Raw genomic sequence first — 17,555 nt, 5'->3', positions numbered from 1 at the left:
CCTGCTCATGCTCTGTCTTTTTCTCTCTCTCTCAAAAATAAACAAACATTTAAAGAAATAATTAAAATTAGGGGCACCTGGGTGGCTCAGTCAGTTAAGCGTCCAACTTTGGCTCAGGTCATGATCTCATGGTTCTTGGGTTCGAGTTCCATATTCAGCTCTGTGCTGACAGATAGCTCAGAGCCTGGAGCCTGTTTCAGATTCTGTATCTCCCTCTCTCTCTGACCCTATCCCCTCTCTCTCTCAAAAGTAAATTAAAAACATTTAAAATAAATAAATAAAATGTTGCTCCTGATTCATTTAAAAGTCGGCATTGAAACCTACATCACTCGCCATTAGCCTATGTTCAGACCCCTGAACTGAGTAAAATGTCATTTTTTAAGGATGTCCTTTAACTTAATGTGGACATTATTAGGTAGAAAGTAATTTGTTAAGGAGGAAATCCCATTTTTTAAATGTTTATTTATTTTGAGAGACAGAGATAGAGAGTGACTAGGGGAGGGGCAGAGAGAGAGGGAGACAGACTCCCAAGCAGGCTCTGCACTGTCAGCGAAGCGCCTGATGTGGGGCTTGAACTCATAAACTGTAGATCATGACCTGAGCCAAAATCAGGAGTCAGAGGCTCAACTGACTGAGCCACTGAGGTGCCCCAGGAAATCCCATTTTTTTAGTATAGCTGCTGAGATGGGTATTTTAAGGTAGCTAAGTAACAAAATACACTTCATTCATCCCATTATGAATGATCAGTGATTATTAACATTATAACTAACGGTGACCAGTCATTAACTTACCAATATAAATTGTAACTGGGAAGGTGCCATAACAATGAAGACAGTTTGTAATTTATTGTAATTTCCAGAGGCATCAGGTTTTTCATTGTGACTTGTTTGATGTATACATGTTATCCTTGTTGGGGTAGCTTGCGGACATTTTAATGAGGATTTCTTGGATCTCTTTTGCATTTAGGAAATTTTATAAAGAAATAATAACACCTTGCTGTACTCATTCTAGGGCACTCTGGCAAAGTCAGCTCCTTTTCAGAGCAATACTATACTGCCTTCTCTTCTCTTATAAAATCTGCCATTCAGACAACCCAGTGTCCATTCTTTAAGTTTGTCAAGAATCAGATATGAGGAAACAATCTGGCTAAACCATCATTCAAACTGTGCGAAGGCCCCAGGCTTTCCAAAGGCACATCCTGTGCTTCCTGTCAAGAGGCACCAAGCCATCAAATGTGATTTTTATGGACACAGAGGGAGGGATGACCCAGAAAGGGCAGCAGGCCAAATTGAGGGCATCATTCCAATACAGGAAGGGGGGCAAGGACAGAGAGAGGGCATGGCTGCTCGTTAGATGTGAAAGCCCTTGTTACAAAGCTGACACCTGCAGTTCAGAATGACTGTAGTGGTTTTCCATGAATGAGCCTCCCTCAGGTTATACACCCTGGGCTCTGAGCCCTCAAAGCTGGGGACCCTTACAGCCACACCCGCAGGACAGCAGGGCTTGCCCAGGGGTTTTGACCCCCTAAGGCTAAGAATAAATCACCAGGTATTATTTTCACCGAATTGGCTGAAGAGTGGACTGAACTGATGGGTGTTAGGAATGATTAGAACAACGTTGTAAAGAGGTATCATTTTGCCTCCTGGTCAAGTCCCCTCAGAGAACAGAAGTGGAGATGTTTTATGGAAGATTCTTTGACATTTACTCTTATCTCTAGGAGAATTTTAAGGAACCCATAGGGTAGGGAAAGGCATGAGAAGTATGAATCCTGCTATGTTCAGTGAAAACGATGAGTCACTAGGGGTTGCAACTAGAAGGGTATAGATTAAACAGGAAGAACTCATGTCACAAATGTAGTCCGGCAGATGAGTAAAATTAGAGGTCAGTGCAGTTAAATCCTTCCCCAAATCACGGTGGCTTCAATACTGAGGTAGCAGAGTTGAGGGAAGAAAACCTACCATGTAAGTGTCCCCATGCAAAGAGGAACTGATGATCCGCACATTGCCGTCAAACGGTGCCCTTGTCTGAGGCTCTGGTAGATTGGAATGAGCTGGTGAAATGACAGCCGAAGGAACAAAGGTGAGATCTTTAAATGGGAATTTTGTGCTTCCCGTTATGGTAAATATTTTAGGAAAACTTCGCCAAACTTTCCTGATGAGGCAGAGATGGCTCGGGCCCTCAGTTACCACATCATTCCCGCCATTCCTAGTAGTTCATAATCCAGTGCCTTGTGCCCATAGAGTAATTTTCAATGATCATTTCTAGAACGTGTTAAAGTACCCACTGAATAATCCAGTACATTTTTCAAGAACACTTAAAGAATTTCCTTCATCTACCATAACAAGGCTTGGTTAGGGAGAGCTGGTTCTTTGGAACGAGGTTAGGGATGGGCTGTAATGGCCTGGTCATTATGTGCAGTGCGCTGGAATTTAACTTCAGGAAGCTGGAAGGTAAACAGTAACTACTTGGTACTCATCGTTGCTCTTGCAGATAGCAGAATATATTTGAAATTCCTTATGCGAAAATGATTATTTCTTGTATTTCATATTAAAAAAAGTGACCTGAAAACTACTTTTCTGGGACAGAGCTATTCTGGTAAAGAACTCCATATTTGTGTCTTTATATTGCGTGATTTTCCGAATTACTGCACATTTTAAATCAAAGGTCAGAGTAGATCATTTCTAATTCTTCTACATGTATTTTTGGAATCTCCTACTCTACCAGCTGAGCTAACAGGGTGCTTATGTACTTTTAAAATCCCAATAATAAGTAGAAAGATTTGAAAATACTCAACTGTCAGATTAGCCCACTACAAAATACAGGCAGCACCTGTATTTCATGAAGTCTTCAAAAGTATGATTGTCAGATTGAGGTCAGCTTTGCCCAGACCAACTAGTGACACAATTGTAGCCATCATATTAATGTATTAATTTGTATATATTATATGTATTATGTATAATATCTATAACATATAAATGTATATAAAATCTCCAGAAGCACTTTTCTACGTAGATTCCCCTGTGATACGATTGAAGTATTTAACTGGAATGAACTAACTATGGGTTATGGCCAGTGGTAACTAAAAGAATTTTATCTTGTGCTGATCACTAGGTATCAGGTTCAGTGTAAAGCAGGTGGGAGGTTATGGAAAGCTTTCTGGTTGTCAGGGCAACGTCTCTACCGAAGACATTTCCCTGTAACATTGCCCTGGCATCTCAGCAGTAGAATGATCCAACTGGAGCTTCTGCCTGTGTGCAGAAAGAACAATGCCTGTGACTCAGCTTTGTTCTCTGCAAAACCTGAAAAGATACTAAAATCAGGATGTCCCTTGGATGGATTTGATGGATTGAAATGGAGGAAAATTCCTCTGGAAAAAACTGTGACTATATGCTCGCTGTTTCTTAGGAACATGGGCCTGCGCCTCCTTTTGAGGCCTCATGAATGTGCTCAAATTGCAGTCTCAGAGTTCTTGAGTTCAAGCCCTGCGTCGGGCTCTGTAACTGACAGCTCATAGCCTGGAGCCTGCTTCCGATTCTGTGTCTCCCTCTCTCTCTGACCCTCCTCCACTCACACTCAATCTCTCTCTCTCAAAAATAAATAACATTAATTTTTTTTTAAATAATAAAGGAAGTGAGTCTTCTGCTGGCTGTCGGGAGCATATGAGCAAGGGAGAGCTGAGATTTGCTGATGTAGGTGGGAGGCAGGGAGAGCAGAAGCCCTGAAGCCCCGGGCAGAAGTATAGTGACAAAGTGGCTGGGAGAGGGTGTCTATGCAGAGACGGCTGCCCGGGAAACCTACCTCTCCCCTCAGGCAGCAGGTGACCATCACCCCTTCTGTCTTGACTGTTTGTAGACATGGGGTATATATAGCACATCTCTGAACCTGTCTCAGGAAGTGACCGCGGCATGTTGATGCTGATGGAATCCCACGTGCAGCAAGCCTCTGGTTAAAAGTAGGAAGCAGCCACTACTTGAAGTCAGTTTCTTTTTTGGCAAATGATGATAATCTCTCAACATTTTCAAATCCTCAGGGGAATGAGTTGCTTTTTTTTTTTTTCTCTTCTTCTTAAGTCAGTTCTTGGTGGTATAAGACCAAGTGCTCTTGAGTAGCATAGCTACGGTTACGAGAAAAGCTCATTTATTTCTTAGTAATTTGCTGCTTTCTTCAAAGCCAGCAGACATTTATTGTCATATTCCAGGCAGCATGGAAGAAGCAAATGATAATAAGGAATGAGCCTTGACCACAAGGAGTTTATGATCCAGTGGAAAAGAGGGAAAAAATTTCACAAAACCTGTCCTAAAAAAAGGACCTTAAGTGAGATGAAGAGTCGAATAGACTTTTTCCAGATCACACTCCAGTTTGCTGGGTCAGAACCTGACTCATTCTCCCATGGTGGAACCTTGAAAAACTTAACCAGGAAGGTCAGGACATCTGAATTCTCGTATTGCCTGTGACATTTTGTGTGGCCATGGACAAATGGGTTGAATTTTAGCTTCTCAGAAACTAAATAAGGGTGTAGCACGGCCTGTACTGTAAAAGGCCTTCATCCCAATGCCCTGACAGCCAACTTCCCTGGAGATTCTGGCTGTAAATAATGCCATGAAAAGAAGCAGGGCACCTGCTGGAATAGTTTACTTGCTGGCTTTGTGAAAAATGTGGTAGGGCATAAACCATCACTTCTTGTTTCATTTGGTCCAGTGGCCCTTAGAAACATGTTTGTAAGCATATTCGCTAGCAGACGTGAAGTGCCTGGCATTTTTGAAGCTTAATTAACCTAAGACCTCGGACTGCCTCTTGACTTTAAGAAAGTTCCTTTGGGTCTTATGTTCTAGCAGATGTGCGTGTGTGGGCAGGGAGGGGGAGGGGGCAGAAGGCAGGACCTCAGTGCCCTGGGAAGGGAGATCACTTCAGGTGGCTTACCTGGACTGCCGGATGGGTCCCCTTCCGGCAAGAGACCTCGCAAGAGAGCCTCACAAAGTAACTAAACTCACAGCAACACTGACAAGCTTTCTCTGTGGCCTACTACTTCCCCACCATCAGTAATACAAGCAGGACCTCTTGGATGGCAACCAGGTCTTGTAAAATTATCTTTTAGATGGTATCTTAAAAAACAGCACGTTAGGAGCAAGTCACATCATAATTGTGAAGTCTCCTCTCCCTTGCTTTTAGAAATAACTTGCCTGACCTCACCCTTTTACATGGCTTTCTGTTCAAAGCTATTCAACATAATATTAAAACATGAGATCGAGAAATACACTTATTGCCACTGGTCATCAGGTTGGGTACACAGAAGGAATGTCCGTCCTTGTTGGAAGGCCAGGTGGATTTTTCTGTGGCCACAGGTAAAACGGGGAAATTGGAAGGGGTCTTGACCATGTGCTCTCTTTCTCCCACAGGTCCTGTACAACTTGTTCAAGTCTTTTTGCCAGATGAAAACCATTGAGACCATTGACGTGTTTGCTGGAATTGCAAACTTCTTTGTTGTGGGAATTGGTGGGGTGTTGATTGGCATCTTCCTGGGATTTATAGCGGCATTTACTACTCGGTTCACGCATAACATCCGAGTGATTGAGCCACTCTTTGTCTTCCTGTACAGCTATTTGTCCTATATAACAGCCGAAATGTTTCACCTCTCAGGTATCATGGCGTAAGTATTTAACTCTTTGTTAGAAGCACTTCATGATGACGTTTCATTAAATTGATGTATTCTAAGCCAAGATACTAAGGTTGAATCCATTTTACAAAAGAGGTTTTCTTAAGTTATTTTCAGAAATATTAAAAGCAGATTCTCCTTACTCTTAGCTTCAGAGAAATGAAGACATTCAGCCAAATTCATACTAAAACGATCTGGTGCTAGAATGGAAAACTACTAAAAAATTCTCCCTTGGGTCTTATATGAAATATGACAATAAACTGTTGGGATTGATTACCAGGCACCAAGAATTTTCAGAGTTTGATGCTCACTCAGGGGTTGCTCATGTGGGAGGCTCAAAACTTACTCCAAGGTAAGGTCAGATTGCCCAAACTGCATCTGGAGTTCTGGAATTGCGTATGTATATTCATATGAATAATAGTAGTAGTAGGGAGCCTTTGCTTTGCATGCTCGATTTGATTTGAAATAATAGGTGTAAGTCATTCAAAGCAAAATTCAAAGATATCATCATGTCATTTTAGCTTAGCTTTTTAAAAAGAGGTATGATTATAAAGTGAGAAATATATACAGCAAGAAGTTCTTTATTAAAGATACAGTTAGTATATCATTCACCCACAAATTCTGAGGGATTTCCTCAAGAAGCCCTGCATGTAGGCTGGAGAAGGGTGGTGTTTAGATCGGATTCTAGCCTTCACAGGGTCACTTTGAAAGAGGCTCCTTGTTGAGCGTGGTTGTTTTTGTAGCTTCCAAAAACAAGCCTATTATATTATGGTCACGCCCTATATAGGGTTGGTGAGAAACGCTTAGTAATAGAATGTCTTTATAAGGTTTCATTTCGATAAAGATTTATTTACAGCTAGACATGTGCTGGGCTCTATGCTCAGCCCTGCTGCACATTGAGTTTTGTAGACACAGGCCTGGTTCTCAAAGTTTCCTCCTGTGGCCTCATTTAAAGGTTGCTTTGATTAAGGACTATTTGTTTTTCACCTCCTATCACTGCTGCTGTATCGGAAGCAGTTTTGGTTTGTGGTGGAAGAAGTCAGGTGCCTCTCCCCAAGGAGAGTAGAATCCATTATAGTGCAAGCCATGAGGTCTAAAGGTTGTGTGGTTTTCTGTTTCCCAGGGAACCTAAATAAAGCAACATATTAATCCAGTTTGACCCAGTAATGAAATGTTCTGTATCTTCCTGGTTGCTATTCATATCATTTGTATGACTTCCAGTTTCCTCACTGTTCTCTGACCAGTGTCATTGAAAGTGTGTGATCAGCTAGTTACAAGGTCTCCAAAGAATGATGGGCGTGGGGCTCTGCGTCAAGTGTTCCAGTAGTGTTCTAACAGCAGTTTGTGTCAGAGCCTTGAGTATATTTTGACTACGTGCATAAGTAAAAGTTCTAGAACTCCCACACAATTATCTAAATATGTTTGGCAATTGGCAGGAACTGAGGTGGGAAGATCCAGAGTACGGGGTGGGGGGGGGGGGCAGATAGTTGACATGTTGGAAGGGCTCGGGGTCCTGGTGCATCGTGCCTAGAAATGTCTGTGAGGCCCAGGGTACACACTGGTCAGTCGGTGCCGCACCAAGGTCCTGACCTCCGGTGAAGATGGGATTATAGGTTTACTTGCTCCGGGAATTGGGAAATCAGGGACAAACAGGGCCACATATCCCTGGCAAATAGCACAGGGAATTCTCTGCTTGGTTTGTTCATGGAAGAAAAAGGCCACCCCCGTTTCCAGCTTCAGCGTGAACGCGTATTTTACAGCTTACTGTACAGAAAGGTCCTTGATTACGTATACACGAATATTGTCATTGCACATGGCACACTAAAATAATAAATTAACTGTTAAATAAGATATTGCAGGAGATTTAAACATTTTTGAATCTGGAATCACCATACACACCCATTACCCGTTGATAGCCAGTGAAGGGACCGATTGATGCTGGACAGTGTTTGTTCTCAGAAGGAATACCCTGTCTTCTAATGTGGGGTAGTGAGTGTGCTATTCAGAACTCGCCTACATGTGATGCTTCTATATGGTGTACCTCATAGATGTGCGTGTCGCCCCTTTGAAAAGTGCACTGTGTGCATTTCCCCATTTTAAGTACTGTCTTTACCTTGGGATGTTGGTCCAGGGGATCCACTCTAATGATGCAATTAAAATCACATAACCATGTGCGCTCCTTTTACAGAGCTAGGGACTTTTTCTTCTGCATTTAAATTGCCCCTGGGTTTAAGAGCTCCCATCATACTTCATGCTGATTGCACTCTTCTGCCATTTAAAAACAAATTTTAAGGTTAATGGGAGTGAAGGCATGTGCCATGCGGAACATGCTCCGTGATTTCCCTTGTTTGCTTAAGAGAAGTGGGCAGCCCAACAGAAAAGAAAAGAAGTACTGAGGTTAGGCAGCTGGGGCACAGAGAGAAAGGTTAAAGCCCCTCTCAGAATCTGGAAAACAGCGTAGCAAACTGTATCTATCCTGCTAGAGTTTTGCCTGCTTTCCTCCCCCCTCTCCCTCCCCTCCTTCCTTCCAAGTATGGTTCCTTCCTCTCCCTTCCCCTTCTGATTGCCTTTCAGATCCTGTAACCCTCTGTAATTGCACTTTGTCTTTCTTGGGTGGGCTATCAGGGTATCAGGCAGCAGCCTGTCCTAGGCTGAGATCTCTCAGTGAGCAGGAAGTTAACACAGAAGTCTGATTAAAAAGAAACATCCTTCCACAGAACAGAAGACTTGAGTCTGGGCTCAAAATGCAGTCTTTTAGGTAGGAAAGTGGTGGGCAGGAATTCAGCGCCTTGGTTTCTTTGGAGAGATGTCAGGGGTGATGGACAGCAGGCATTCAAAAGCTCCCCCTCTCAGCTGTTTATTTTGTCATGGAATTGTGGTGAGATCTGATTTTCACTGACAAGTACGTGAAATAACACAAGGTGGAGTTCTGTCTGTCTTCTGCTCCTCTGTCTTATAGAAGCTACTTGGAGAGCTGACTTCTAGGCATCCCTAGGTCTGGCTTTCCCTTTGTGGTCTCTTCACACTTTCATAAAGCTAATTTAATGTTAAGGAATTAATTATAGTCCTGTCTTCCTGTGTGTTCGGGAGGGTTTTACCTGCAAATGCTAGGAGGATAGATGAAATTCCTTCTTTCCTGATATTCTTCCATTCATTTCTACCCTGGAGCAAATCGTCATAGTAGGAAAAGTGCACGTGCGTGTGTGTTTCACAGGCAGCCCCACAGCACCGCAGCTAGAGTCAAGAGGAAGTTTCCATCATCCCCTGAACCAGGAACTTCATGTCTCAGTGGCGCTAGACATCTTTGAGAATCACGGCACTATAGTAGGGCACATAGAGGGAGCAGAATAGTTATTGACATTAGAAATGCATGTCTTGGTTTGCATGTTTTGGACTTCATGTTCAGAAGAATGCTCAGAGATAAAGCACTGCTGATCTCCCATTGTCCCCTTTGCTTATCCAAAGACACAAACAGATGTCCAAGATGATTCCATAGATCAGATCCACAAAGAAGTGAACTGAAGTAGGACTTTGTTCTCTTCCTGTGGACATCAGGCACCCCTTCCTTCCTTCCTTTCTCTCTTTCTCTTTCTTTCTTTCTTTCTTTCTTTCTTAAATATTTTATTTATTTATTTATTTATTTATTTATTTATTTATTTATTTGAGAGAGAGAGAGAGGGAGTGTGAGCAGGAGAGGGACAGAGAGAGAAGGAGACAGACGATCTGAAGTGGGCTCTGTGCTGACAGACTGACAGCAGTGAGCCCTACATGGGGCTCAGACTCACAAACTGTGAGATCATGACCTGAGCCAAAGTTGGATGCTCAACCGACTGAGCCCCCCAGGCGCCCCATCAGGCACCTTGTGCCCCCCATGTCCCCTGTGCTCTAGTCAATGAGGTGCTAAAAACACTGTCATGAAGGAGGGGATGGTTAGTCTCCACAGCAGCTTGCAGCCTGCAGGGAAATACTGATTACTTTTTGAGGTGCTCTGGGAATTTAAAAAAATGGCTGAGTCCTCCTTCAGATAGGAGAGTAAGCACCCAGTATTTCTTAGTTAGGTTTTTTCTTTTCCCATGGATTCTTAATTCCTTAATTTTCCTTCTCTTGAGAGTACTTAAAATATTTTCTATTTGCTGTTTCAATTATTCTAGCGGTGTTATGGCAAAGTAGGAATTAGTATTAGTCCTGACTTATGAATGAGTAAACTGAGGCTCAGGTGGTCAAAAACATGGCTCCGGGTGAAGTTTTGGATGCTGGGCCTGGACCCTAGGTCTCCAGTTATCAGGCCAGACCAGTAATGTCCCAGTGTCCACTTCAAAAAAATGCACATTTCTAGGACAGTTTTTAAGTGAGATTTTAACAGGGAATTTCCAGAATGATAAGCTCAGAAATGAAGTCTAGGAGCGGGGCAAGTGAGCTGGACTGAGGAGTCACTGCTGAAGATGTGAAGGTCGTGTTCTCTCTCCTCATTTCTCTGCATATGTATTGGTAATAGTCAACCTTTTCAAGCTTTGAGAAACATAGGAAAGCATGCCTTTGTTTGCCATTTTAGAGCTTCCATCCTGGTTCCTCTTGATTTGCCCGCCATCGGTAGCATTTAGGAGACCATCTCTTTAAGATACAGTCATATGGAATCATGGACCAGTGTGCCAGAATATTCCTGTTTATAGAACAGTCATGTATTCTGCTCTTCTCCAAATAATGGGGAAGAAAGAACATAGGACTTTGCAGGACATTCATAAAAGCTTACATATGAACTTATATACGTGTATTTGTGTGTATATGTAAGACAGGCTCCTTTTATTTATTTTTCCTAGACCTGTTTCATGTTTACTGAATGTTTTGCTTAGTGTAAGAATGTGACTTGGAGCTTTAATAAATCAATCTGGGTAATGCAGCCAGGATAAATACTTGTCTGACTGCAAGTAATCTGTTACTGCACACTGTGGCCTGGCCCCCAAGCAAATCCAGTGGGTCTTAAAGCTTGTCTAAACAGAGAGCAAGCAGATCACATCAGCTTATTTCTAGTTTGAACTTCAGACTCCACATCCAACGCTCATACTTTTCCCTGCACACACTCAAAGAAGAAACGGCCTTTAAGAAGAGTGTGTGTTGCATAAGAATTGACTTAATCCTACAGCCGGCACTTCGAGTCGGTTATTGGTTTCAGTGCAGCCCAGCTAGAACTCTTGAGGCATCACAGGTGAAGAATGGGTGGCGGATGCTCTAAGGACAGGCCTGGGTCGTGGAGCCCTGTGGCTTCTGTGCACGCGTCCCGGAACATACGTGTACCCCCTCCTTCTGTCTTCTCTAAGCAGTGTTGTTTTATAGCGGTTTCAAACTCCATATCACTCTAATATTTTGGAGTGTAGACATGGACAGAAACTTATTCTGGGGTGCCTGAGTGGCTCAGTTGGTTAAGTGTCTGATTTTGGCTCAGGTCATGATCTCATGGTCCTTGGGTTTGCACCCCACATCAGGCTCTGTGCTGACAGCTCGGAGCCTGGAGCCTGCTTTGAATTCTGTGTTGCCCTCTCTCTGCCCCTCCCCCACTCACACTGTTTTTCTGTCTCTCAAAAATAAATGTTAAAGAAAAAAAAGAAACTTATTCTAAATAAGTAAGGTCTAGCTATAGTCACCCTGCTGTACACTAGATCCCATAACTTACTCATCTTATAAGGGAAGTTTGTACACTTGGACCACCTTCATTTCTCTCACTCCCTTCACCTGCTCCCCACCCTCCCCACTCCCCGCTTCTGTTAACTGCCAGTCTCCTCTCTATTTCTATGACCTTGGTTTTTTTCAGTCCCACACATGAGTGAGATCATGCAGTACTTGTCCAGAGTAGTGTGATTCATGAACTTACTTGGATTTATTTTTATGGTTTAAACTGTTTGATGAAAGAGTCAAAGTGATGAACCACAGAGCTTGCTTGGTTTTTTGGAAGAAGGGACAGAACCACTGGGGTGTCACATTTTCCCTGGGTGCTGTCCAGCGTGGTGACCATCAGCCACAGGTGGCTTTTTGAACACTTAAAATGTGGCTAGTCTAGGGGCACCTGGGCGGCTTAGTGGGTTAAGCGTACGACTTCGGCTCAGGTCTTGATCTCATAGTCTGTGGGTTCGAGCCCCGTATCAGGGTCTGTGCTGACAGCTCAGAGCCTGAAGCCTGCTTCAGATTCTGTGTCTCCCTCTCTCTCTGCCCCTCTCCTACTCGCTCTCTGTCTCTGTCTCTAAAAATAAAAATAAAAGACATAATTTTTTTTTAATGTGGCTAGTCTAAGTTGAGATGTGCTCTGAGTTTAAAATATATACCAGATTTTTAAAATTTAGTAGGAAAAGATTGTAGAAACTCTCATTAATGATTTTTATATTGATTTCACGTTAAAGTGACAATAAGTAATATAAATAATTGTTGAATTAAATGAATATATTATGAAAATTAATCTTACCAGTTTCTTTTTACATTTTGAAAATATTTATTTTTGAGAGAGAATATGCCCATGAATAGGGGAAGGGCGGGGGGTGCAGAGGATCTGAATCGGACTCTGCATTGACATCAAAGCCTGATATGGGGTTCGAACTCACGAACCATGAGATCATGACCTGAGCTGAAGTGTGACACTTAACCTGCTGAGCCACCCATATGCCTCTCTTTTTACATGTTTAATCACGGCTACTTTAAAAAGACACAGATTGGTTGTATTATATTTCTATTAGATAACACTGTTCTATAGTGTTCAGTGTTAGTCTTTGCTATTTGGATATTTGAAGACTTGTTAAAATATATTTTTCTTCCATCTGATAAAATAAAAAAACAGGGCAAGAAAAGATGGAGAAAAAAACCCAGAAATACATTCCCTTCATGGATGTTAATCATGCTGTTTATAAAGAACATTTCTTTGAGAGTAAGGAAGGTCTGAAAGTAAGAGGAATAACCAAAGAGATGGTGGAGGGTTCTCCTGAGGTGGCTTGTGATGATTAAGAAGTCAAATTAGGGGCGCCTGAGTCGGTTAAGTATCCAGCTTCTGCTCAGGTCATGATCTCACAGTTCATGGGTTCAAGCCTCACATTGGGCTCGGTGCTGACAGCTTAGAGCCTGGAGCCTGCTTCTGATCCCATCTCTCCCTCTCTCTCTGCCCCTCCCCTGCTTGCTGTCTCTCTCTCTCTCTCTCCCTCTATTTCTCTCTCTCAAAAATAAATAAACATTAAAAAAAATTTTTTAAGAAGTCAAATTAAAGCCACTGCGAGAAAAGGAAAAATGTTTCCCCAAGATCCACACTTAGGGCTTTGATGTAAACTCCTCACAACATGGCTAAGGGGAGTCCCTGAGGAAGAGTCATCAGAGCATTAGGAATGAGCAAATTCCACTAAAACGGATTCCCCAGGGTTGGGTATTTTAACACTTTTCGCAAAGTAAAAGCATAGTATTCAGTGTTCAGAATAATATAATGTATTTTACTGCCTCGTCTTCTTATAAGTAAAAACATTAAAAACATTAGCATAATCCTCTGTGTGGGGAGTATCAATCACAGTTCTCAAGCCCTGGAGTTCTCAACTACGAGAGTGGTATATGATTCGGTCACACAGTTTGTAATTGGGCATTTTCAGGTAGGTAAGAAGGCAGGAAATGACATGGGGCTATTTCACAGTAGCTGTCACAGTGAATGCCACCATACATGTGTTTCATTTTGTGAGATGCATCTTACGGATTTCTTTTTTAAGAACAGATGACTACAGTAATAGAATTTGAGGCCTTCATTCCTCACTGAAGGGCTTTGGTGGCTCCTTGGGTGTGTCATTTCCAAGCACCTTTATTTTAGGGAACACTGTTGGTGTTTGCCTGCTCCATGTAAGTTACGTGGAACTTTAACAATTGGCTCTTACGTTAAGACCCCATTTCCTGAGATCTCTGATGAATATAGGTTCTCGATAGTAACCAGTAACCGGGTAATACTGGTGTTACTATTACTTTGCTCTTTGAATGATTTCTTAACTCTTGTTTGTGTTTCTGTAAAAATAGTCACAGCACCGTGTCGCTAGGTTACTCTTGGTCCAGAGCACGCTACTTCCAAGTGGTACTTTCCTCTTCCATTCTCTTGGGTATTGGTAAATTGCCCAAATAAGGCTCACATTATTTCCTAGTAATCTGTGAGCCAAAATGCAAACACAAGATTGTAAATCAGAAATGTAAATGGTGTATGATTGCCGAGAAGGAATTGCCTTCTCTGTTTTCATCTCTGTGAAGATGAAAATGTTTGCAGCAAACCGATGCTGAAAGGAAGCATGCGGTAACTCCCAGCTAGTACTGGTGAGTAGGACACCGGCCTTTGGCCACATGGCTGCAATCAATGTCCCATTCCCTCTGTGAGGGAATTCAGCAATGGGAGTCAATGTGTGCTCTTTCAAGAACAAGATAGGCACCCTAAGGAAAACCTGTCTCTCACCTTGCATAACAAACCTTCATGGACTTGTTAGCCAGTTGTCTGTGGGGGGAAGGAAGCTAGCCTGGAATGAACCCAGGGGCTTCCTCTGTTGGTACCTTTGCCATGGAGCAGCTGTGAGCAGCTCCTCTTGATGCTCTTGTGTTTTCTGTCAGTGTGCCCTGTCCCTCTGTCACCACTTCCCTTACATCAATCAGACATGAGGGTGTTTCTTGGTGTTCCCAGGGGATCTGGAAAAGTGGCCAAGATTCTTTTTCCCACTTGCACCCCGCAGTTAATCCCTGGCTATTTAAGGTAAATAGAGTCACTTGGGGTCCTTGTAAGCAGGAGGGAAGCTCTGTGTAATCAAGGGAAACCCAGATCAAACCAAATTATTGGTTACTCAGTGAAACCAAAATCAAACCAGATTTATTGGCTCATGTCAATCAATTCTTGGTGAGGGCAGGTGTAGATTTGGCTTTGGGGTGATAGGACCCCAGGCCAGAACCACCTCTCTCTTTCTCATCTTCCTCTGTGTGATGGCTTCCTTCTGATAGGCCAGCCATCTCTAAAACATCAAGCAGGGATTGCAGACAGACTGGGCTTTATATCTCTGCAACTCTTACCACTTCAGGGAGTTCTACTCTGCCAGCTCCTATTAGAAGAAATTTCAAAGCAAGGACTGTGATTGGGTCAGACTGTGTCACATGACCAGTCCTGTCGGGGGAGAAGCACTGGAAGAAGGTGGTGAAGTTAAACTTAATTTCAGTGCGACCCGCCTCTCAGTCTGTATTGACTACAAGTTGTCCAGGAAAGCTCACTCCTTTGTAGTAACGTATAGTGAGGGTGGGACCGGTGACGCATTGAGTTGAAGCTTCAGTGATGAAGAGAAGGGCATTATATGCTGAGGGTGATGCGTAGGGGAGAATGTGAAAGTGAAAAGCTCTGCTGCATCCAGAGCATGGAACCCCGGGGTGATGGGAAAAGTGATGGATGCTTGGTCTTGCCCTGTTTTGTGTGCTGTAGGCTGTTGGGAACCTTTGGAGTCTTTGAGCAAAGAGGTGACACACTGTTTCTGCTTGATGGTGAAGATGGAGTGCCTCCAAAGCTTTCTTATGCCATCACACATCAAACTAATAGTATTTTCATAGCACTTGGAGGATGCAAGCCAGTAGAGAGTCGTGGCCTCAGGCTCACGGGATGCCCCCCAAGGCAGAGGATTCGCCATCTGGATGTCTGGGCAGGAGGAGAGGAAACAGCTTCTGACAGTAGAGTGAAGGTGCCTAGGCAGAGGTTTGCCAGGACAAGAATGTGTGCAGACTCTTATGTGCTAGTCCAGGCAAGAGAAGATAGAACCTACACCCAGAACCAAGTAATGGAAACTGGGAGAAGGGAAGGCGAAAATAGGTGGTAAAGTTTAATTCAGTCTTCACGTCTCACATTGGCCCTTAGTTTCACTCCTCAATAAAATTGTAAATAACATGATTCAAGTTTCAGCCCCTTTTCTCATTCATTCTGACTCCCCTGAACCCTCTGCCTGTAACTCCTCCTGCTTTCCTCAAACTTCGATGTACTTAGGAATCACCTGGAAAGGTTGTCTTGCGTATACAGAGTCCCAGGCCCCAGCCAGAGATCTGATTCTGTAGGTCTGGGATGGGGCCCAGGCATTTGCATTTGTACAAGGCTTTGTAGTCATTACATATACTTTTATATACTATATATACTATAAATACTATATATACTATGTGTGTGTGTATATATATGTATACTATATTTAAGCGATACTTATACACTATATATACTTTGACACAAGACCTTTGTTACCACTCCCCAACCACAATCACTGGACTCTGTGGGTCCCTGGATGCCTTGTGTGTCACTACGCTATTGACAATGAACTGTGATTTTTTGTGTGTCTTCTCCACAAAGTCATGACTGCTCTAAGTGTCAGTGAGTGACCTATAAACATTAGTTGACTTGAGTTTGAAGCCTGTAAAGGAGAAGAAACACAAGATGTGGTAAATCCATGAAATGGGTAAGACTACATGAATAATCAGGTATTTATAATAGTTTACTTTTCTTTGCTATTTTAAGAAAGATTGTTCAGTTCTTATGCTTGGATCCTTCTTTAAAAACAAATTTTGTTGCATTTTCTCATATGTCAAACTCTCTCTTTTGGTTGTCAGGTTTCGTAGAAGAGGCAATCCATTATATGGTAAATTCATGCCCTGGAATAATTAATTTACCTCACATGAGTGAGTACTTTATTCTGAGAACATACAGTGTACCCTGAGTCACCACGAGACCTGGCTTTAGTCAATACAGAGAAAGCTTTTTAATTGTCCTTTGTCACTGCTAATGCTTGACACTGATTAGTGGAGTATGCTTTCATATCTGGCAAAGTCTTTGTTGAGAATATACAGCTATTATTTGGACTGTAGTTTTCTACAATTGGATCCTTACCTTTTAAGTTCACACGCAGAGATAGAATAGGAGCAAAAGAATTTTGCAACATTCTTTTTACCTGTCTAACTCAAATAAGCAGTTCAGATTACAGAAAAAGTCTCCTAATCTGGGAGTGGAAATTAGAGAATTGACTACTCTTCAGAAACATAAAAGTGGGGCGCCTGGGTGGCTCTGTTGGTTAAGCATCCAGCTCTTGATCTCATCTTAGGTCATGTCACAGTTTGTGATATCGAGCCCCGTGTCTGGCTCTGCCTGGACAGCATGGAGCCTGAGATTCTCTCTCTTCTCTCTCTTTCTGCCCTTCTCCCACTTCTGCTCCTGCACTCATTCTCTCTCTCACTCTCTCTCTCTTTTTTTTTTTTTTTAAATGTTTTATTTATTTCTAGGAGAGAGAGAGACAGTGCTAGCAGGGGAGGGTCAGAGAGAGAGGGAGTCACAGACTGAAACAGGCTCCAGGCTCTGAGCCGGCAGTCAGCACAGAGCCCGATGCGGGGCCGAACCCACGAACCGCGAGATCACGACCCAAGCGAAAGTTGGACGTCCAACCGACTAAGCCACCCAGGTGCCCCCTCACTCTCTCTCTCAAATAAACCTTAAAAAAAGTAAAAGCACTTGTATTTATAGACTGAATTTACTGAGGCATGGCATCACCATATGCATGTAAACACAGGCTATGCATTTCGTATTGATGCTGGTCCCTTTTGTTCTACAGATCACAGCCATCTAAATAAAGGTTCTGGACTTTCATTAAACTAAGCTCAGTCAGGATTATTTGAACATGCAACTCAGTACCATAGCATGCGGTGAACCGTGGTAAGCGTGGATGAATGCTAGCCCTGCTTTCTCAAAGTCTACATTCTGGTAGAAGGAAATGAGCATACGTGGAAGAATGGCTTCTTGGACTGCTGGGTTGCAGTCTGGTAGTACAGAAAAAAGGATTTGTTGGAGTTTTCTATTCAGAAATAGTCCAATGACAGGTTCTCTAAATACAAAATCTGTTCCCCCCCACCCCCC

General features: G+C 42.8%; 1 protein-coding gene across 1 annotated transcript in view; it reads left to right on the top strand.

Moving 5' to 3' along the window:
* The window catches only part of SLC9A2 (solute carrier family 9 member A2), a 93,905-nt gene that overhangs the window by 39,102 nt on the left and 37,248 nt on the right, over positions 1-17,555 (top strand). Inside the window, exon 3 of the mRNA XM_077749232.1 lies at positions 5,397-5,647. Coding sequence (XP_077605358.1) covers positions 5,397-5,647 — 251 coding nt within the window. The remainder of the gene's footprint in view (positions 1-5,396; positions 5,648-17,555) is intronic.

The sequence above is a fragment of the Crocuta crocuta genome, unplaced genomic scaffold, assembly GCF_008692635.1.
Source record: "Crocuta crocuta isolate KB4526 unplaced genomic scaffold, BGI_CrCroc_1.0 scaffold118, whole genome shotgun sequence".
Lineage (NCBI taxonomy): Eukaryota > Metazoa > Chordata > Mammalia > Carnivora > Hyaenidae > Crocuta > Crocuta crocuta.
Note: the sequence above shows the minus strand (reverse complement) of the source record. Positions and strands in the feature narration are given on the sequence as shown.